A 23,563-nucleotide genomic window follows, 5' to 3' on the forward strand; every position below is an offset into this window, starting at 1 on the left:
TAAGTTGCATAAAAGTAGTAAAAAAAAAACCAATTCAGTAGTTTCATAAAAAAGGAAGAAAAACCTATAAATTTAGTTTTACTTTATACAGTTGCTAAGATCATCATAGTGGCTCACACTGGAAGTCAGTTTCATACCGAGTATTCAAAAAGATACTGAAGATTAAACATTTACTGGTAATTGCTTTTAGGAAAAACTATTTGTATTACCTAATGAAAATAACAGGACAAACTAGAGATAAAATTTACAGTAACAGATGACTGATTAGCAGTTTTGCTCAGAACAGCTCCAAATTAACCAATTAAAACTCCTTCTAACAAGAAACATTTCTGCTGTTTTGCATGAGTTTCTTGCTGACATGATGCCAGAGAGAAACAACTAGCCCAGCATTTCAGCAATCATTTACATCTTGCTACTCTGCTTTAGGGTGGTCAGTCTAGCAGTTACTATCAGAATGCCCAGAAAACACATCCTTCTCTTGGCAACCACAAATATTTGTCAGGGCAGTTCTGTCTACAGACAGTTTTCAAAGAATCTTTCTTTACAAACATCCTTGCTTATACGAATAGCAAAGCTTCAAAAACACTGCTGAATGATGAGCTGCAATAAGGGCAACAGTTACAGCTCCTGAGCAAAACTTACTCTATCTTGGCTTTACTTTTGGATTCTAAGTCATAGTTATTCTCAAAAGGAGAGCAAAGAAACTTAACATAAGCATGCTAAATGTCCTACACCGTTGAGCTGGAGGCATGCTGGTGGCAGAAGTGGTAACAATATCCTGCACCACTTCACATGCATTGGCGTTGACCTCAAATTGTTCTCCACATAAGGTAAATCCTAAGCCAAGGAGAGCAAAAATGTCTCCGACTTAACACTAACATCGCCAGATGTCTTTTCTATTTGTTTCAAAACAACAACAATCACATCCCCAAATCAAATGGCAATAAATAAATAAATAAACAATACACATCCTATCCACAAAACACACACCAAAAATTAGCACTGCACGTTCTTTTTAATGTTAGGCAATGCATTTCTTACCTATTAGTAACAGTATAAAATCTACAGAACCAGGAAGCAACTCTGATTTATATACAGAGTTCCAAAAAGACAGGTGTTAAATATGTAACTTTATCACCTGAAATCGACCTATGTGTCCTTGTAGCTCCATCTGTGTCCCTTCATTAACATCAACATCCAATTCATTTAGCACCCCTGGTAAAAGAACACAGCCATGAAATAAACTTTTTCAAAAGAAAACAAATTAAGGCAGTATAAAAGTGTATTTAAACACAAGATCAGAAAAAACAAATCAGCAAAACTATCTAAATTTTGCACATTTTTGAGGAAAATATTCATATATGAATGCAGCTAGTGTGCATGCTATGTAGGTTACTAACCTGCAAAGTAGTTTTAAGAAGCACAGTATACCAAACACAAATTAATATTTGGCCTCAACCTGCAACTCTGTACTCCTTTCTATTGTACTCAGACCTTCTTTTGAACAGAAGAAGCAATTAAATCAAAATAGAGAAGTTATTTTGAATTTTTAAGCAAGTCTTCTAGAATCTGTAGAAATCTCTGTATACTTCAAAATAATGATTAGTCCTCCATGAAGATAAGTCACAGTAGAGAAGTGTCAGTATGTTAATCCACAGAAGTTCCAGGAAAAAATAGTTATTTGTAAAGTCAAAAAAAAGAAATAAAAATGCAGAAAACATTAATAAAGATATGGGTACAAAAACATTTTCTGACTTTATTTCCTCAGCTGTAGCATTTTCTGAACGAAAATTCTTTTTGAAGCTACCACATGCACTTTGAATACTACTATTAACAAGTGATCTCAAAGACAAAAAGGACTTACTTCCAGGTTGGATAATGAAAAGAAACTGAACATCAAATGCACATTATACTAGTCTACTAATTCCTTATAGAAAACAAACTTCAATATTCATGCAAATGCAGGTAAGAGAATTCAAAACAACAGGCTCTTACCAGGCAAAGCTGCCTTGCTGATTATTCCTGTCAGGGAGGCCAGTTCTTGGAGAGATCCAACACTAACATCTTGACACCTCAGGATTGCCTGGATAGTATCTGAATGGGAAATGAGAAACTGCAAAACCTGTAACACGTGAAGAAAAAAGGAAACATGAATCCATCAAAATTTAGCAGTAAACAGAGAGGAAGCAGTGTTCTAATTTCTGAGGGAATTTTTACAACAATCTCTCATTATCATTGAAGATGTTATTTTAAAATAGCTTACTTAAGCAGAGCAAGATGACACACAATTGGATCGAAGGAACAATAACAGTGATATTTCAGCATCTTTCACAACATACCTGTCCCGCTGCCTGCAGGTGTTGTGCCGTGCTGGATGTGAGAATCACTTGGCACAGCTGAAGAGCTGGAAGAAGAATCTGGCGATAACGTTCCACTGGAGCAGGAATGAAGACTGGGGGATCTCTCATTCCATACATTCTTAAGAGATTCAGGGGAAAACAAGTATAAAGGAAAAATAATAAAGAAAAAATGAGGCCCATTCATGAAGCAGAGCCTTAGTTTAATAACCACCCTCAACCTAAAAGGTTGCCATTGGACATTTTCTCCACACAGACATAATTACTTCTTTGCACTACACCATATGAAAACAGACTAAGAAATAAGTCTGTCTTAGAAATAAGACATATGCTTTCTCTGCTTTTCCAGAAATAAAACTAAATGTTCTCAAATCTTTTATGGAGAGATGTGCTTGATCCTGCAGCAATTGAAAAGCACAGTCCTCTACAAATGCCCTATACGTTTCATATGATTTTACACATGTCACTGACACTTCTATACAAAGTATTTCATATAACCATAGAATTGTTTGGATTAGGAGGGATCTTAATGATCATCTTGTTCCATCTCCCTGTCATAGGCAGGGACATCTTCCATTAGATCAGGTTGCCCAAAGGCCCATCCAACTTGGCTCTGAGCACTTGCAGGGATGGCAGTGCCCACAGCTGCCTTGGACAACCTGTGACAGTGCCTTACCACCCTCAAAGGGGAGAATTTCTCCCTTACACCTCATCTAAATCTACTGTCTTTTCATTTACAGCCATTACCCTTTGTCTTATCATTACACTCACTGATAAAGTGTCCCTCTAACAGCTTTCTGGCATGCATGCTTTAAGTAATGGAAGGCTGCCAGAAGGTCTCCCTGGAGCCTTCTTCAGACTGCACAACCTCAACTCTCTTGTCTCCACAGGATAGCTGCTCCAGCCCTTTGATGTAGCCCAAGATATGGCTGGCTTTCTGGGCTACAAGCACACACTGCTGGCTCATGTTGAAGTTTTAACTAACCAGCACCCACACATCCTTCTCCTCGGGGATGCTTCTCAAACTGTTCTTAGAACAGTCTGTATCAGTGCTTGGAATTGCCCCAGTCCAGGTGCAGGATCTTGTATTTGGCCTCATTGAATATCACGAGGTTCACATGGGCCCACATTTCAAACCTGCCAAGGTACCACACAACTTGGTGTCCTTTCTTACTTGTCTAAGTTTTACTTTTTCCAAAGTTTGAACCCACAGTAATTATTAAAAATTGTAAATTTAAAACAATGACCAAGGTTTCAAATTTGCCATGGTGATTTTCCCTGAATGCTAGCTTTTCTGAGAGTCAACTTCCTTCTCTCAGTCGTCTTGCATTGACCAACAATATGACAACATACCAATAAACCTGCCAAGCAGTGTATGGCTGATATTTAAGTACATGAGATATTTCTGAAATTATATTTATTCTATCATGTTTATTGCTCTATTGGTAGTGCATCATGGGGGAGGATTAACTTTCTACTTTTTGTTCACCAATTATCAATCCCCCTAAGCAGTTATAGCTGACCAGCTTTTCAAATTTTGGTCTAAAAAAAATATTAGTACGTGGACCATTCCTGCCTAAGGAATCAAACAAATACAACTTTACATACTACAAGCAACTGAACATGCAAGTACACTCACTTGGAATTTTTCTCTCAATAAAAGAAAAAAGCTTGAACAATAGCAAAAAGAATATATCCACTAAAACTTACTCAAAAGACTCGTGGCTATAAAAAAAGATAACATGTGCTCTCTTTACTGTATTACAGTTTCAAAACCAACTAGGGGAACAACACTTACCCCTGATGATCTGTTTCAGGTCGCATGTCATAGACTTGACACTGTGCCAGCCTCACAATCACACCTGACCGCAACAGTTCTAATGCCCCTTGCTGACTCTTAGCTACCCTGGTGAGGAATGCCTAGAGAACAACAGAAAAACTTAAGTACTTGCTATTGGCGATGAACAAACAACAGACTTCAACAGAAGTCTGCTCCTCTCTTGATTCTAGCATCATTTCAAATACTATTATTTTAGAACAGCACCTCTGCCTACAATCAATTTAGACTATAAATAAGCAGCTCAAATTTAGAAACACAAAATTGTTCCTTAGGTGCTCTTACCATTTTGGATTCATAGGTGTACAGTGCCTTAAGTAAAGGTGGCTGAGGCATGAGTAAGCTCTGAAGAGTGAGATCATCATCTACTAGGCTATCCACAAGCACCTTCAGGTAGCCACTATTGGAGAGATACAAAAGCCACTGCTGCTGCTTGTCTACTGAAACAATGCGGTCAAGCAAAGCCAATGCCAGCATCTGGGATGGAAAAGAAAAAAACAAGCAAAATTGGAAACTAACAAACAAATCCAAAGCAGGATTAAATCAATAAGATGAATGAGATTTCTAAGAAATACCCAAGAATATTAAATGCTAGGGAGTTGTTTCTAATCACTTCTTAGAAGCAGAATGTATTTCTATCTATAATCGTAATCCCTTCTTTGTAAAATATTTTGTAAAAACTCTTGTTTCAGTATAGGACAAACCAATTATCTTTCCTCTAAGCCAATCACCTTTCCACTATTGCTCGTTCTTTAACAAAACATTACAGATATTCTTCACCAATAACTATGCCAAAATATTTTTTAATGAAGTACTGCTATAAGAACTACTAGTAATTAAAATTAAATTGCATTCTGACTAGATTCCTGTCTACTGAAGTTATCACAAAATAATTACTTCTGAAGTCAACAAATCTTTTGAAAGTGGGAAAGTGAACCAGTAAATTCATGATTTAAAGATAAATAGATAAATGTCATAGCAGCTCATATCTGCAATCTTCTGCAGTAGTCCTTGATACTTTTGTTTTTAAACAAAGGGACACACTACTTTTTTGACAAAATAATATGTATATACATCCATACTTCTAACAGCTTGAAGGATAAGTGGGAGGATAGAAATGTGAAAGAGACAAAGTATCTACAAAGAATGTTCCAGTTCTACCTCATGAAATTTACCTTCTCTGCACAGTAGGAAAATGTTCTCTATAACAAACAAAGCAATAATTGCAGAGGAATAGATTTATTTACCCTGCCTATCTCATGGCCATCACAAGCATCACGACAGACCACCTCCATGAGAGCTGCCCCGTAACTCTCAATAATTGCCATGTTTTCTCGTTGCAATTTACTAAACACATCTTCAGGAGCTGTCAGACGTTCCCACATTGTTTTTTTAGCTGTAAAAACAAAAAACAAAAAACAAAAAAAAACAAAAAAAGTAAAGCTAAAAAGGAAAAATACTAAGATGGGCAGCTTGGCATTAGCTTAGTTATAGCACTGCTCAGGCTACTTCTTTCAGGGCATTCTCTATGTTGAAACAGAAGTATAAAAACCATGGGATAATGGCTTTTTATTGAAGTGCAGATGTTTTCCCATAAATCCTTTTTGTTTTTTTTCCTAAGTATCACATAATGTGCCAGCCAGAATTAATAAAAGTTTGTGCCTGTATACTTCATTGTAAATAATCCGTATGAAATTATTTTAAGATTGAATACATGCAAATTAAAATAGCTCTTAGAGCTAAGAACTTTCACTGAGAACAAAATACTCAGTCTGAAGGAAAGTAAACAAGATGAGGTAAGTGGAAAAGTCCTGACTTCAAAGCCAGCAATAAACTACAGAGTAGTTTATTGTAACTGAAACAACAATTTCAGTTATTTCCACTCAGGCTCAAAAAGCTGATCAAGTAATAGCAGTCTGCATGCACAATTAGTGACCCCAAGTGTGTTTTTTCCCATCCTCATTCAACATCTAAGATGAAATAGCAGTAATAAATGCTGATGAGTCAAGTACCCAAGCCATTAACAGAGACAATACAATTTTGGCCACAAGCTCTCTTGGCTGTTTAAGTAGCATCTGACAAGCCTGAAAAAGGCATTTTACTGAGTTTTTGTTTGTTTCTTTTGGGCTTTTTTTTGCTTTGTTTTGTGGTTTTGTTTGTTTTCCCCTGGAGTCTCCCACTAAACAGAAAGAAAGAATATTATCTCTGAGGTTGTTTGGCTGTTGTTTTTTTTTTTTTTTTTCTTTAACATAATCATAGTGGCATCACTAAACACATAAAGGTGTGAAGGCAACGTATTTCTACAGCTATAACTGTTCTGATAGGTCCAAGGAATCTCCAGTTTTTCAACAACTTTGTAGCTGTGAGTCATAGCTCTACATGAAAACAAATGCTACATCTTGAGTGCCTAAGTAGACAGAGAATTCAAATAGACAGAATTTGTATCATAAACTATCTCAGCATGTTTGTTTTTTTGTGTTTTTGTTTTTTGCTTTTTTTTTCCTCTTTCCCAAAATACAATTGAACCATACCAGCTTCTAAAGTGTCTGGTTCATCTGGTCTCTGTGCAATCTGTAAATAATAAAGCAGCGAGCCATAAAGGTGTGTCCTCACTCTCTGGAATCCACCACCTGTTTGCAAGAAATATTCACAATTAGAATCAAATAGATGCAATCTTCATAAAGCTATCTTCCGCTGACACTTTTCTGTGGCAGAGCTGGTAAAGATAAAACAAATAGATTAGAGTTCTATTGTTTGTAAAAAAATGTATTTACGAGTAAATTCAGCAAGTTTATGCTGCCATAAATAATAGGACATGAAATTCCCTTTAAAGTAATTTACACTCTCTTCTGATTGTTCTGATTTTAAAAAATATGCCTTTTTTAATTATTCTTTTTCATATCAGCAATATCACTTACAATACCTCAATATGAATCTAATCTAATTGACTGCAATAAAAAAAAAACTTCACTGCAGTAGGTTTGTTAAATTGAGCAGTTCAGACCACCTTTCTACCTTCAGTGGTTAGAATTCTTACACGCGCCTTGCAAATACCTGTTTTCAAAATGAAATCCAGCAGCTTTTTTAGGATGATGTGGAGTGAAGAGTCACCAATGGAAGCAAAACCCATGGATATGCTCTCAGAGCCAGGTGATGAGGTAAAAGAACCATCCAGCATCAAGACGTATTGGGACTGTCCAGTCATTGGGACTGCAAGAGGCTGTTTCTGCTCTGTTTTCACAGACTGGCTAAGATGGGCAGTGAGGGTGAACACAGCCCCTGCCACCACTGGCATCAGCTCCTGAGCTGCATCATCATCCAGGATCTTAACACAGAAGAAAACAAACAAGCAGTAGTGGAAGAAAAAAAAAGAAGTTCATAAGTGTCTAATTTCATGAGTTACTGTATGGGAATTGCTAAGTCACAGCCTAAACCAACGACTGAACACCTGGTCAAGGGACACAGCCAGCCTTGGGAGCACAGGTAAAAGCAATCAGGGTTCCACTTTTCCCTAAGCCTCGTTTCAGGACTGACTGCTACAAAGAAAGGATCTCTACCTGGAGATCCCTCCTTTTGGAGTATCTGATGAGCCTTTGATCCTTGGAATGGTTAAGCGAATCTTTCTTTCTTTAACTGGATTGTGACAATCACCCTTTTTTGGGTAATTTAGAACTGGTTATCTGCCATGACTTTTACCTACAGTTATAGAAGTAATTAATTTAGCCTCTCACAGCTATTTCTAATTACAGAATCCTTACTCTTTCTACTATGAGGATTCATTAAACTCTTTCACTCTTCAAAAGAAGTATTGAGAAGATTTAAATGAGTATCTAAATGCAATAAATTAACAAATGCAGTACCGGTTGTCTTCATCACTTCAGTAACTTCTTCTGTGTTCATTATCAAAATGGGCTGTCTCCTCACTCACCTTTTCCAGGCAATTATTATTCCAAGTTAATACTAAAATGTCTTTGAAATTTGTCAATATAAGGTTCATATTTCATATAGCTACTCTATTCACAATGCATTCTAACTTCAGCACAGTACCAATCAAATAGCTGAAAAGAATACTAAAGGCAGAGAAATTTTGTTTCATCTCTAATCAAGAATGCTACATGTAGAGTAGTTTCTCTTCCAAAGAGACAGAGCAACAAAGTTCAAGAAGAGAGCTGTTTTCCAATAAAGCTTTACCTTGTCATGAACATCCTGTAATAGATCACGGATAATCAATTGTCTGTCTTCAGCCTGTATAAGATCCTGGGGGCAGGCAGTGAGTATAATTTCCACCAGCTGCCTCCATGACTCTAAAGCATGCTTCTTAGCATGGAGGCATTGCAGCAGTTTATTCCGCTCCACTACGTATTGCAGGATGGTGTTGATCTCCTGACCACCCATGACAAAGAAACTTGAGTTACAATATGCTAAAAGAGGTTAACGACAAAGATAGCTTTCAAGATTACAAGTTTTAATCTATTAGTAAGTCTCTGGAGAAAAAAAGGGTAAGTCTTTAGCTTTAGAAAATTGAAGGAAATTTTAACATACACCTTAAAAATGAAAAGAGACAACTGTGGAAAAAGCTGTCCATGTATTATCTTCTCATTTTAGTGTCAGTCATCTCTTTCATCTTTCCATTTTCAAATCCAATTGCAAATAAAGTTAAAAGATAATTATTTTTTGATGTTCCTACTAAGATTCTCCAACTTCAAAGAAACTAACTGTGTAGAAGAAAGCAGAAATAAAACTGGTATCTCCTACAAGACAGGCAAGACAAACTTGGTTGATACTGTACAGAGAACAGTATGTTAAGAACTAGTTTCTCTTAACAATATCTCTTTTTTTTTTTCCACCTTCAGGAATTACTAACTCAAAGTTCAGGACTCAAATATACAGGTTTCCATGGTAAGGCTTACTGTTAAACGCTTTATGAAATTCACCAAGAGAAACAACAGCAGCTTATTTTTTATTTTCTTACCTCCATAAGTAAAGGTCTCTGACCTATTGCTGCCATTCCTTGCAGGGCATTGACTTCTGCAACCAAAACTCTGTGAAGATGCTGAAATGGGAAAGGATTATGAAAGGATTATTAAAAATAAGAAACTTTAACCACAGGAAAGATTTAAAATTATTTAGGAGGAAGCTACATGGTAAGAAATGCAGTTAAAAGACTGAAGTTCAAATGAATCTCACCCATTTTTTAGGTTTCTCCCATATTTAATTCTCTAGCTACTTTTAGCTGTCAAGTCTCTGCTTGCTGATTGCACTTTTCATCTCAGCACTTGTCTCCATCTGTTCCTAAATTGTTCATAATTTTCATCAGTTCTTTCAGTACATCACAACTCCCCTTTCTTGTCAATCTTCACTACAGACCTCTTGCACAGATGTAAATGTTTATCTCCTCTGTAAAGCACATTTACAGAGTAGAGTGCCCAGTTCATAATGTGGAGTAGCAGTTTTCTCATTGCTATCAAGATCACTTAGATATTCTGCTCTACTCCTGCTCTGTTGAGTGTCTATTAGATCACAATTTTTTTCAGATCTATCTACTCTGAAAATACTCTGAAAATAATGCTTCCTATTTCCATGGAGACTACAACAAATACAAAGAGCACAATAACACTATCTGATAGAGCAAATTCTCTACTACAAAACATTCTTTTTCAGCGTAGTCAACACCATTAGCTAATTCATGTGGATGAGCTGATTGAGATGCTCTTTATTTTATCTTGTGACAGCTGTGCATGGCCATCCAGAATACAGCTTGTCCTTCATATCACTTTCACCACTGCTGAAACGCACCACCCACTTCACTGCACTCACATCCACTCTTTGGTATCCATAATATTCAGCAAGCATCAATGGGTGCAATTTTTTTCCACACACTTTTGCTTCACTTGCACTTCCATGTCAAACATGATTTTGTCAGACTTCCCTCTGCTGCCATCTGTCACACAGCAACAAAACATACTGAAATACTGGCGGGAAGGTTCAACCTTTACTGCCATTCCGCCAACATCCACCACTGACACTGTGGGCCAACATAATAAAATAGGAAGCATTACTTTCACAGCAGCCCTCATATTATATACTTCTCAAGTACTTATTCCCACAAGACATTATCTTAACTGAAACCTTTAAGGTCAACTGCAGTACACAAGTATTTTATGTACAAAATTGTGTATATATGCAGTACTACACAGCTGTATGAAATGTAGCAGTCATTTCTGTAATTTCATTCGGCTATTCTGAGGAGGGAAGATCATTAAAACAGGAAATATTCCTGAAAGCATCTTGAACTCATAAATCTATCAGGTGTAAACGAGAAATCTATGTATACAATACAGAAGAAAATGTAAGTTAATCCAAACAGTTTGCACAGCTACATTCTTTGCGTAAAAGCAACTTTCAAAGCATAAGTATTGAACTGATCAATTAAAAGAAATTAATAATTATCAGGATATAAATAGCAGACACAGTTTGAGAAGACAGACTACGCACCTTGACATTGCAGACCACTTGCCCACGTGCATTCTTGTGTTCACAATTAGCAATGACTTGCTCAATCTGCACGCGGTCAAAAAAATCCAGTTGCAAAGGCTCTGGAATGTCCTGACTGAAGTCAATTGAATCCAAGATACTTAAGATTTTCCTGCGAACTGTAAATACAAAACAATTCAGGATGTATTCTGAAATACCACAAGGAGTCAAAAAAAGGATCAAATAAAAACAACTGATGATAAGAGTCTTATTTACCTCTGCAAATTCAAAACTTAATGTCTTCATGTCATTTCAAAAGAAAACTAAATCTTCTGAAAGTGCTATCAATCTGCATAACGGGGTTAAGAACATTTTCTAGAGCCTTAAATTGTTAATATGCTGCTTTCTATTGTTTTCTGTTACATATATTACGTACACACTTGCAACTACATGACTAAATTTTATCTCTTATCTCTAAATTTATCTCTAAATTTTATCTGTCTGTTTCTTCTGCAGTCTTTCTGAGACTTAAAAAGACGACAAGGAATCTAAAATTAATTATCTGGTGTTTATATTCCCTGTCATGAATACACAAGCATGTTAAGTCTTAGCAATAGTCTCACTGTTGTTACTGTTACCAGTGAATTTACAGACCACCACCTCCCAGTTCTCCCTCTCACAAGGGAACCCACTGTTCTTCTTCCCTTTGCAGTCTGTTATTTTCTGCTCTCCAACCATCTAGGTCAAGGTTCTAAAATTTGTTTATTTCACACTAAATAAAAGTATTCCATGTGCTTCTGGTGTTTTAAAAGTTTACTGTTTTCTTTTTCACAGTGTCCTCCTCTAGAGGCAGCCCCAGTTCAGGATCAGAATGCTTCACTGAGAAATGACTAACAGCCAGAATGGTTACCTTTGGAGGCAGTGTCAAAATGGAGAAAACCGCTGACTGATCGACTTTCGTCTTCCATCCCTCCTTCACCATCAGCTGAAGGTAATGAAACAGTAAATTAAAAAATTAAGAGAAAAATGCCACCTATTTTAACCATACTGAAAGGGAAGACAGAAAGATAACACAAACTTTTCATGTTAAAGTTATTAATACAGATAAATAAAATAAATACAGATAAAAGAGCCCTGACTGTTAATAAAAATGAAAACAATACATCTCACAGAAGTTACCAATTATCAAATACAGATTTGACATTGCTGGAAACACCTAAAAGCACACTCCATCCCCCAGCACATTAATTTTCAAAACCCAGAAATGAATGTCACAAACCTATAGAGAAAAGACTTAAAAATGAGCCATTTTGTCATACTTTCATTTATTTGAGCTTATTTGTCCTCACAACAAATTCTTCTTACCCAGGTATGGTTTCACAGGCATGTCATCAAGCAGCAGATGCAGCAGTCTCTGTGTATGGGAGCGCTGGCGGTTAAGTGACGTCACTCGCATTTCTATAGCTGCAGTTTTCATTAACCATGACATCTGGTTCAGTGTTGAAATCTCATGTTCTGAGTGGGGATAAGGAAACAATTATAAAACTAAATATAAACAATACTGCTCACTCCAAGGAAAGCAATTTTCATATGAAAAAGCTTTTAGAGGATGGTATTAGTAATTGCTCAATTATCAATTGTTCACAAGACAAAAATTAATGAGGGATCTGACAAAAGCTGTTAAATGCACATTGATATTTTGAAGGAATCATACACATGCATGCATTTAGAATACAGAAGGTATACGCAAACAAACAAACAAAAAAGTACATATCTTTCCTCTAAGATTCCTACAGATGCAAAGAATGCATTGAATTTTAAGCAGGCACAATCTTATCCGAGTACAAAAGTTACCTCTTATAGAAAATGGCAAATACTGCAGCTGAGTGAACAAGAAATCCTGACTGGTCCTCAGGTATCGCATAGTTGGACCCGATGTGTCAGAGCATGCACATAACTGATAGATCACCTGACAAAAACAGCAAATATTCATTTATGGAATTTATTAAAGAAAAAGAAAACGAAACAGAAGAACAAAACAAATCAATAAATCAAAAGCAACATAACTGTTTTACTGCTCAAACAGTATAGCCAGTATTTAAATATTATAATGTTGAAGGATTATCAGCATGTGCAGAATTGCAAAAACTAGTCACCTACAACATGACACTGAATAATCCTTCTCGTTTGTCCATTTCACCTAAACGTCAATTTTTTTTTTAGGGTCCAGGTTCATCAAGACAGGAAATGTCATCTTTTTTTCCCCTTCCACTTTCATTATTTATATTTAAAAAACAAGATTTCACAGACTAGCTGCAGTATGAAGATGTGTTTTTTATTATTTAAGGCCAAACACCAGCTAACCTTGCTTACATGTCAAATCCAACTGTCATCCCTCCCTCCTCCCCCTGACAAGACAGAAAGACAGACAGGCATCTCTGCTGCAGAATAAGGAAAATAATTTCATTTACTTATTTGTGATTATCTAGTATCTTAATTGTTGGGAAATTGCAGTTCCAAACATTAAAGCAAAAAAAGTGGTATGTGGTCACAAAAGACTCAGTCTTGATAAAAATATTTAGGTTTGTAAGTATATTCCAAGTTCTGATATGAGTACAGGCTCTTATCATGTTGTTAGAAGATAAAACATTTTCACATAGGAAAAGATAGAAGAGGAGGAGTTCAATATATAAAAAAAATCTGACAGATGCTTGTTAAAAACAAAAAAAATGATGCATTTCACTGCCATGAAGCAGCTAATTGTATTTAAAGCCTTTCACTACTTGTCAAAAGAAAATACGCTGAATACCTGATAACAGAGTTCTGCAAGATGAGGAGATTCCTGAACTGCTGTAGGCCCATTTCTTGTTTCAGTGCCTTTTTCCAGTATGTTCAAAATAGCATGAAGGCAAGTCCGTGGACAACCCAAGACACCTTAAAAATACAAAAAATTCCTAGCATTCTTGATCTTACCTGCCTTCATGACAAATACAGACTGGTACACAGAATTACAGAAACTGAATTCTTCAGATACTTTGTGCTGTACCATACAATTTCAAAGAGCATCAGAAAAATATTTAAAAAAATTCTGAATTAAAATAAAAGCTGGAAGCCTTTCAGTGAAAATCAAATGAAAACATCTATAGTTAATCTGCAGGCTTTTGAGACTGGTGAAAGACAAATTATGCAAACAAAACGTATTTAAGAAATTTCTCTTCAGCTCCAATTATCTGCCACCTGCTGACCAATGCCCTGCTGACAAACAAAGCTGCCCATCAGCCACGTCCAGCAATCCCCAAGCAGTGGCTACCCACCCACCCCAGCCAACTCCCCACAGCTTTATGGCATTCCGTATGGCATCAGGTGGTGTGGAACAACCCCGTGCCTCATTCATGCACTGTCCTGGCTCTGCCCTATCCCCTGCATCATAAAGACACACTATTTTTCACACCTCTTCAAGAAATATTTGAAATATCCCTCCCGTTGCTTTGAAAGTTTGTATATATGCATAAGTGAGTTCACAAAAGAATGAAAAATGTACATATTCTATCAAGTTTTCTTCTGCACTGTTAAATACCAAGACTGTTTTTCTTACTCAAAATTAATCTTAGAGGAGGGGCAGGGTAGTACTCAAGCTGTGTAACAATTCTAAGTGTTGTCTTATGTAGGGATTTTCTGGGTCCCAAAATGAATTTCTGCTGACACAACCACAATGCGTGGAAACAGTAAATAAATGAATGTTTCACTTCTAAATCACCATTTTCTCTCAAAACTCTAATTTTGAGTCTGTTCCAAAGCAAATTTATACAAAAGATCAAATTCTGAAGTTTAAATACTGCATCTGAGTATCAACTTATCTTTTAACTCAGATTTTGAGGAGTAGAGTAAGGCTTGCTCTCTTAGTCTTGACATTTAGAGGAATTGCTTCTCCCCATGAATTTTCCAAGAGATACTCTTGGTGGCACCAAACCTGAAAAAATGTTAAATCAGGTATTTCTACTCATACCTGGGTCTTGCAGATTTGTGGTGCTGACAGGTTTCTTTAGTTCATATCCCAAGAGATACAGAGCAAGGCTGGGAGGACTACATTCAAGAGACGTGATGAGGAGATTCAGAATATGGATCCTTGTCTCATGATGGATTCGCGCCTGCTTCTTTTCAGGCTCCAGCTCTTGATTAAAAAAGATCAAGTGAGAAATGAAGTAAATAAATGCATTTAATGCAACAATTTTCAGAGACTTCAGATTAAATGCAATGAAGTTAAGGCATCAGCTTATATTAGTGCAGAGAAGTATAGGACCAAAGTTTCAAATTACTATTAATAAAACTCCAAATAATACATCCAGAGCCATGTTAAATGATCCTCTCCTGAAAACATACTCAATTTCTATTAGGTTCAGCATACAATGGACACAGCTTAACCAGACACTGGTGGTTTTCATTCTGTTAAGTTCTGTCCCTACAGAATGTAAGAAAAGTTTTTTTTCCTGACTCAGAAGCCTTTTCTTTCATTAATCTCATACTATGCAAAGATAAATGCAAATCATTTTTAAGAAGCCTTTTTTACATACCTTCATCTGGATTAATTAATTCTTCTGCATCTTCATTGTCCAAACATTCCACAAACCCAGCCATCAGCTTCTGACTTGTACTCTGCATTCATCAGTGGAAGGATGGAAATGAAGGGGATTTTAAGAGTATTAAAAACAATAACAATTCACTCGACAGAAGCTGTTGACAAAAATTAACCTAGTAACCTGGTTACTAAGCATGAAGAGTATATACTAAGCTTAGCAAGTAGCCACTGAGCAGGAGAAAAATAAATCTACAGTTGTTACATATGCTAAATTATCCTCAGAAGTTGAAGACTACAAAGTTAAGAAAAGGTCTCAGTATCTCTAAGAATACTGTCTTTTTTCTTCTTGCAAAACACGTGTGATATTGTTTGTTTGTTTTTTTTCAATTAGTGAAGTAGTCACCATGCCATAGTAAAAGATTTTTTGGAGGTAGGCAGAGATAAGACAAAACAGTGGAGTCCAAAGTACAGGAGAAACATGGAGCTGTTAGAGCACATCCACAGGGCCACGGAAATGATCTAAGGGATGGAATAGCTCCGCTGTGAGAACAGGCTGAGAGAGCTGGGGGTTTTCACCCTGAACGAAAGAAGGCTCAGGAGAGACTTGAGAGTGGCCATTAAATATCTAAAGGGGGGCTATAAGAAGGAAGGGGCAGACTCTTCAGCAGTTTCTGTTGTGATAGAACAAGAGGAAAAGGTTTCAAATTAAAAGTGGGGAGATTTAGACTGGATATAATGAAAAAGCTTTTTACTATTAGGATGGTGAGGCACTGGCACAGGTTGCCCAGAGAGATGGTGGATGGTGGATCCTTGGAGATGTCCAAGATTAGGCTGGACCAGGCTCTGAGCAACCTGATCCAACTGCAGGTGATCTTGCTCATTTCAGGAGAATTTGACTAGCTGATTGTTAAGGGTCCCTTCCAACTCAAATGATTCTATGATTGTTTTAATGTATTTGAACTAGAAATATAGCTCTGAAAGTAACGTTACAGAGCACTAGGATTTCTCCACTAGTTTGTCATTCCTGATCCAAACAAACTTCAACTTACCTGATCATGTGTGAAATCACCAACTAGTTTTATCTGGATGTTGGAATTACAAGAAATGCAGCACAAAATCTTGGCACTTTCAAAAGCCAGTTCAGGATTGCTGTTTCCGTGATAAAGATACCTTCAAAAATACAAGATTACTGTAATGCCTGAAGCATTTAACACTACTCCACCAAAAGCATATGCTGACATGCAAATTTAATAATGACTCCCACAAGTTTCATCACTCTTTTTATCCAATATCTGCATCTGGTCACAGACTCACAAGAAACATGGAGAAAGTACCTTCAGCTCACATAGAAATGAGCATCACTGAACACAAAGGCTATCTAAATTCAACGGCTATCTATTCCTACAATAGGCAAGATTTAAAAAAATAAAAGGATCTTTAAAGACACACTTTTTTTTAGCTACTCATCAACTACTGATATGCAAAAATAAAAGTAATAAGGCAAAAGAAAGACAAAAAAAGAACCTGATTTCTCAGAATCTCACCGCTTTTTTATGCAGTCTGTTCTACTATTCGGTGTTGGTTTGTGTGTGAAGTCATGGCAGAAATCACTGTTTCACATTAAATACAGTAACTAATGAACAATACTATAAAACACGTAAATGGTCAACAGCAACAAAAAGAAGCTTTTGGTTGTCTTCTGCTCTATGACATCCATACAAAGTATGTGTCAAACTGAAAATTATATGCCAGGGAACCACTGCATATAAGGAAAACTGAAAGAAATTATGAGGAAAAAGAATAAAAAGAAAAAATACAAAGACAGATTCCAATTTACCAGCCAGCTGGTAAAATGAAAGGATAGGGATCCAATGACTTCCATGCCTACAAAACTCCTCCCTTCTCAGTGCTCCGAACGTACCTAGCGATATTCACCACATGATCGGCCTTTTTGGTGCGGGGATTGATTCCCTGAAGCAGCTGCTCCAGTGGTGTGACAATTAAAGAAAGATGGCTTTCCCGTAACAGATCCATAAACAGATTCTCTTTCTGCAGGGTTAAGTTTAGAAGTGCAAGGCAATACTCTACTGCTTTCTCTAAATGCTTCTTCCCTGCAGTGCACAAACAAACAAGAACAATGAGAAAAAGAAAGGAGCAGTTATACAGGCCACATTCATCATCGTAATTCACCAAGTGTTGTACCAAGAAAGAATTCCATCAGTTATTTGCTACTAGGAAAATTTCCCACAAAACAGTTTCTGTATGGAAGAGAAACAAAATCAAGTTGAAGTTATACAGCATCAGCTTCAGATCCTATATAGTATACACTTCAATTTTACATGGAAAATAAATTCTAGGCACATACCAGGAAACGGGGCGTAAGTATCCAGCTGCTTAACCCCTTCCTCCAGCAAACTCAAAGACAGTTCCAGCATTGGGGACTCATTCAATAGATGATACATCAAATTGAATCCAGGTGGTTTGTATGCTATTATTTCATCTCCTAAAGGCAGAAGAAAAAAAACAAAAAAACATAACATAGAAAAAATTCTATTACTCAAGCAAGCCTGAGCTAGAAGCAAGCAGTAGAAGTAAGAAACATCTAAATTAATGAAACTTACTGCATCCAAAGTCTCCAGAGCTTTTCTTTACAGACAAGCCATTATGGTAGCTTAGAAAGTTTGGAAAGAGCAGTAATGCCAACTACCATTAATCTTCAGTATCAAATGGCTTGATTTCAACTCTAACTGGTTAGACTCTCCCTCAGTTGATCTTCCTTGAATTCAGATAAACAACAGGATTTTATACTACAGGTTAAATAGCTATGTTAAATAGTTTTGTGAGACTGAAAAGTAAACTGAAAAAAAACTTTACATCTCCCAAAACCTGCATGAAGATCCAAAAAACATTTCCAGAAACCAATGTTGAGAAGGTCCACTGAACCACTGTTTCTTATAGTCTAAGACCCTTGCTTATCTGCTGCAACAACATATGTAAAATGAAGAGAACAACTGGCCTGAAGCATCAAGTTCCTCAATAAAATAAAAGCAAAATTTAAATAAACATTTAGGTTAAAAATAAACTTTAAAATTAACCCTAAGCATAGTTGTGATTTAAATAAAGACCAAAAAAAAACAAATCCAGGAGAACAAGTCCCCCCCCAAATTTTGGATTTTACTTTGTCGTGTGTCAAATGTGGGTTTTAACCAAATCAGCAGTGCAAGAGAAATGTAAGTCACGTTCGTGGCAGAGCTAGAGATGCTGGAAATAATTTACATGAAGCTCTACTGAATCAGGAGTATAATTCCCCATAGTATGTGGACATTTTTAATGCCTTCTGTTAATAATCTAATTAATATCTTATTGCCCCGACTTATCTTTTTGCCTGCTTACTTGCTGTATTAAGAAGATCACACGATAGACGCAAGAGAGCAAACAAAGTTACAGTTCTGTTTGTCAGTGAACAAATACAAGAGAATGAACAAATTAACCTTGTAACTCCACATATTGGTCCACAAAGTCTTCAAGTTGAGGTTCGTAGTCCCGCAGCAATTTGTAAAATACCTCTAGTACCACCTCAGCCACTTCCCACTGTAGATAATCACAAAATAAAGAAAAACCATACGCACAATGACTAATGCTGCAGCAACAAGACCAGAATGCAAATAATACAACAGAATGCAATGACATAGTTGATCACATACACAGCATGACTGTCTCATTCTAAAGTACTATCCCACAACACTTTGGTTAATCCACCACAACAAATAGTTTGAACTGCCAAGCTTCCTTTTTGAAGTAAAATGGAACACTAAAACAGATTTATTGTCTATTTTGTCCTCTCTCCTATATTACGTATATTAATGCATTAAAAACAACAAGTAATAAGCAGACTATAGGTATACAGCTGGTAACAGTTCCTTAACAGCTTTCAGAATACAGTGTAGCATGTATGCTCATTCAAAAGGAAATTCAAACTCCTTGCTTCATGGTGAAAGAAACATTCACTGAATTAATAAGGAGGAAAGGACAAAAGTGACTTTGCATACAACACAGCTTTCCAAACAGATCTAAACTTCATAATCAATTCCAGATCATTTCAAATTATATATATACCAATATATCTTAAAAAAAAAAGAAAAAAAAAGGAATTTCAAGCAAACATTACTTTTTCAGCAGCTCTTCGGTAAGCTCTGGTGCGGAATCGAAGAAACACGGAGTCCCTCAAGAACTGGAGATAGGGATCAAAGCCCGGTGGGCGGAGACCTGCCCCCAAGTTTGAGGGGAATGAGCTCTCTACAAGTGTGCTGATGAGTCGACAGAAGGCACGGGTTAAAGGATACTCCTCACATCTGGATTCAATCTCATTCAGTTCAACCTTCCCAACAGGACAGCAAAAACAGAAAAGCAAAGATTTTGAGTGAGAAAGGAAAACACAGGAACAAATAAGATAAAGACATAAACTATCAAACTATTCTCAGTGAATTGACTTCACTGCACTGTTGTCCAGAGAGCATCACAAACAAAGCAAAAGCAGTGAAGCAACAATACTGGCGTTTAAGTTTAGCAATACACTCTTCATTCATTTCTGAGTTATTTGGAGATACACTTCAGAATTGCACTTAGCTTTTAATAACCATTTTATAAAAACGGAACTGAATTGTATTAAGATATAGTAAAAATGTCTCAAATATAGGTAAAATCCTAAGATGAGTGCCAATAAGGAACTGGAAGGTTCAGACACTGTTCTATTACTAGTACAGTGCTACACTAGATTCATAAATGTATAAAACTTCCAGAAATTGTAACAAGCCTCCAAATTCACCCTGTATTCATATGCAGAAGATGAGACAGTCTGCCTAGGAACAAAGAAACTCTTACCTCAATACCAATTGCTTGTCTCTGGCCTGGAGTTCTCACTGTTTGTAATATCTTCAAAACGGAAAGAAAACAGATAAACAATATGCTTCACATCATCAAAGCATTTCTCCATCATTCTTAACAGTAGTAAAAGGTACTCATCACCTTGTAGCTGTAAGCAGTTTTCTATATCCTCTAAAAAACTGAAAAGCTAAGATTTGTCTGTCTGAAAGGCTGAATTAGGTATTATATACTTACACACTTCTAGCTCTGCGTCCTCAAAAATCTGCATCACGTTCATTTAAAAAAAAAAAGTTTTGCACTAATTTATTTTCTTCTGATAGTAGTCACAGAAAAGATATTTTCCTTATTATCTCTTTCAGCAGTATATTTTAGGGAATGTAATAAATTAGGAAGCAGAGGTGGTGAGCATTTAAAATACTACTACTATGAGATGTCATCACTGTCAGAGCCTGTCAATTAGCAATTGACAGCTTGAATCATAGAATGGCCTGGGTTGAAAAGCACCACAATGATCATCCAGTTTCAACCCCCTGCTACGTGCAGGGTCGCCCAGCACCAGTCCAGGCTGCCCAGAGCCACATCCAGCCTGGCCTTGAATGCCTCCAGGGATGGGGCATCCACAGCCTTCTTGGCAACCTGTTCCAGTGTGTCACCACCCTCTGTGAAAAGCTTCCTCCTAATCTCTAACCTAAACCTCTCCTGTCTCAGTTAAAACCATTTCCCCTTGTTCTATCACTATCCACCCTTGTAAACAGCCATTAAATGCCTCAAGTTCTTTCAAACAAAACAGAAATGAGTCTGATCTATAATGCACACTATAATGTAATTCCATTCCCTATGATTCTTTGAGTTGACAAGACTGAAAGTATTTTCATTTGAGATCACATATATTACACATATTCTTTAAAAAAAAACAAAAAAAAAAACCAAACCCACAGTGGAAAAATACGTAACCTGTAAAACATTAATTATTAATAACAAACATGGAGGGAAAGAATATATTGAATATACTGGACTGTCTGTTAGAAAGTGTACAGAGCCAGTGAGATCTGAGACATAAAACTACACCATTATTTTCAAACTTGTTTCAAAATATGAACTGCCTTAACTAAGTGAAAAATCTGATAATCAATAATGGAAAAGAGAAATCAGTAGAAAATGTAATATCATTGGTACAAATGAATCATTTAAACACAATGACAATTTTATCAAACTGGGATGCTAGAGCTGTAAGCACTGAAAATCCTAAATTACCTGGGTGTATTCCAGAGATTGCCAAAGTGAAGCAGCTATTTCAGGAGATTTCCCAAAAGCAGTAAGAGTTTCTAACAATTCAGCTTTCAAAACAGGAGGAATGCTGCACTGCAGAAGTCCCAGAATGACCACCACTGGTGTCCACTGAGGGTGTTCACAAAGAGCCAAGCGAGCATTCTCACTCTGGAGTTCAACATAAAAAAAAGTTGCATGCTGTAATTTTGCAGATTATTCATGACTTATAATCTCTAACTCACATTTCAGTAACAGCAATGATAATTGCAGAGGTGCACAAAATATCAGGAGAATGGCAGACCGTTCCAATGCAAACTACTTTCATTCAACAAAAGCCCAATGTAATGATTCAAATTTTTCCTAAAATTGTACTGAAATTGCTGCTGTCCATAAAGAAAACTTATGTGCATTATAACTTCGTTATAATTGCCTTTCTTTTTTTATATGGATGCACATTCATGCAACTAATCCTAAGCAAGTACCTAAATTCTATCTGGACATCAGTTAGGAACTTGCATGAAATAGTTTAAGTCTAAGAGCAGGACCATCACCGTTGTAAGCTCATTTGAGACACTGATTCAACTCTGAAGCACTGGGCAAGATCAAGCCTCTGGTCTCATTAAATGATAACTGCTCACATCCTCAGATGTTTACTTCTTCCTAGGTTATGGTTTGTTAGTGCTAGGATAATACTTTTTTCTCCACTCATTCAATGCCGACATGACAGTTAATGTAAGTTTCACTGAACAAATTTGGCTTTCAGGTCTCAACATCAGCAGATAACTTTTTAAAAGCCCAATTAGTTTCTCTGATCTGTCCTGTGTTTGTACCAGTAAAATTGTGGGCATCCTGCTAAATCACAGAATTTTTAGGCTGATATTGTTCAAACTTGTAACTGCAGACCCTGGAGGGGTCTTTAATACAAAGGACTGAATTCCACAGTATCCCGAGATATATAGGTAATTCAAAATATAAAGCCAGTTTTGCAGTTTCATTTTCTTAGATTTCCACTTCTGGCCACTCCATGGCACATTTTGCATTATTGGTTTGGGGATATTTTAAATTTAACTCCGGAGGCAAGTTTCAGAGGGATTGGTTTCCTTGCCAAGTTTCTACCATTTCTATGTAAAGTCTTCTATTATTTTTGCTTTCTAGAAGTCCTTATCAGAGAACTTTCCTACTCTCTAAGCATTTCTTTTGAATATATCTCACTTCTGAAGGACATCCTCACGACAGGAAAGTGTCAGGGAAGCGAGAAAATCAGTAACATTGGCAATGTGTTTGGTCATAGAAGTTATGTTTCATATTTGTCATACTTTTCAAGTTCCCTAATCAAATGAAAAGAGCTGCTAGGTAAATTTGCCCTAAATATCTTTTTGGTCAAGTGAACATTACAGCTGAATTATGACCTTCATGAAAAAGCAATAGATTAAAGAATAACAAATAAAATGTCACTTACCCAATTCACTATAACAGTGGTCAGCTGTAAAAAGGCAATTAACCCATCCTGCTCCTTCTGGGTGATTCCTCGGAGAGGCAGGTGACGATACTGAACGCTGTCTGCACTTGGCAAGTCTTTCCTTAAGTGTTCATGATAAAGCATCAAAGAGTGGAAAAAGTGCTCCCAGGAGACAGGGCTGCCACCTGCTCCTTGGATGTTTTCCGCTAGAAAAACAACAAAAAGGTGTCAAGATTATTTTTTTTTTTTAACTCATTCACAGGCCAACCAGGAAGGTAGTCAAATTTAAAAGGAAAACTTTCTTATCTTGACCCAACAATAAAGTTCAAAAGAAAACTATTGTTTCTGGAATTTTCTGTTGTTTTGCTGGAAGTTGTTTTGCTTCTTTGACAAGAAAGACATGAAAGTGCTAATACAAAAAGCCAGTAGAAGCAAGTTTTCTATTTTATTAATCAGAATGTTCGTAATACTCCTTGAAAGTATTTTTCCAATTCGACCAATGCAAAATACAAAGCAATCTGTTCCTTTACAATTTCTTATACGTGTAGTATTTCTCAAAATGCTTCTGGAAAACAAAACAAAACAAACCCTTGGGAAAGATAGCTACATTTAAAATACATCTAACTTATGTTGAAGATATTACCTATTTTATATTTCACCTTGAGCTACATTAATATTTTGCATCTTGTTGTAAGCCATGCCTTTTT

The 23,563-nt window shown here is 36.5% G+C and overlaps 1 protein-coding gene across 1 annotated transcript in view; it reads right to left on the bottom strand.

Annotated features, from left to right (window-relative positions):
- The window catches only part of NUP205 (nucleoporin 205), a 43,648-nt gene that overhangs the window by 5,340 nt on the left and 14,745 nt on the right, over window positions 1-23,563 (bottom strand). The window contains exons 12-36 of the mRNA XM_042815970.1: window positions 22,857-23,062; window positions 21,383-21,565; window positions 20,126-20,176; window positions 19,413-19,622; window positions 18,736-18,835; window positions 17,610-17,747; window positions 17,166-17,355; window positions 16,294-16,414; window positions 15,240-15,321; window positions 14,675-14,839; window positions 13,478-13,602; window positions 12,523-12,637; window positions 12,034-12,183; window positions 11,579-11,653; window positions 10,690-10,847; window positions 9,167-9,247; window positions 8,386-8,577; window positions 7,249-7,519; window positions 6,726-6,824; window positions 5,442-5,590; window positions 4,480-4,671; window positions 4,156-4,277; window positions 2,340-2,478; window positions 1,996-2,122; window positions 1,139-1,215 (exon numbers count right to left, since the gene is read on the bottom strand). Coding sequence (XP_042671904.1) covers window positions 1,139-1,215; window positions 1,996-2,122; window positions 2,340-2,478; window positions 4,156-4,277; window positions 4,480-4,671; window positions 5,442-5,590; window positions 6,726-6,824; window positions 7,249-7,519; window positions 8,386-8,577; window positions 9,167-9,247; window positions 10,690-10,847; window positions 11,579-11,653; window positions 12,034-12,183; window positions 12,523-12,637; window positions 13,478-13,602; window positions 14,675-14,839; window positions 15,240-15,321; window positions 16,294-16,414; window positions 17,166-17,355; window positions 17,610-17,747; window positions 18,736-18,835; window positions 19,413-19,622; window positions 20,126-20,176; window positions 21,383-21,565; window positions 22,857-23,062 — 3,518 coding nt within the window. The remainder of the gene's footprint in view (window positions 1-1,138; window positions 1,216-1,995; window positions 2,123-2,339; window positions 2,479-4,155; window positions 4,278-4,479; window positions 4,672-5,441; window positions 5,591-6,725; window positions 6,825-7,248; window positions 7,520-8,385; window positions 8,578-9,166; window positions 9,248-10,689; window positions 10,848-11,578; window positions 11,654-12,033; window positions 12,184-12,522; window positions 12,638-13,477; window positions 13,603-14,674; window positions 14,840-15,239; window positions 15,322-16,293; window positions 16,415-17,165; window positions 17,356-17,609; window positions 17,748-18,735; window positions 18,836-19,412; window positions 19,623-20,125; window positions 20,177-21,382; window positions 21,566-22,856; window positions 23,063-23,563) is intronic.

The sequence above is a fragment of the Centrocercus urophasianus genome, unplaced genomic scaffold, assembly GCF_019232065.1.
Source record: "Centrocercus urophasianus isolate 14NV4802_14NV808 unplaced genomic scaffold, USGS_Curo_1.0 seq_15, whole genome shotgun sequence".
NCBI lineage: Eukaryota > Metazoa > Chordata > Aves > Galliformes > Phasianidae > Centrocercus > Centrocercus urophasianus.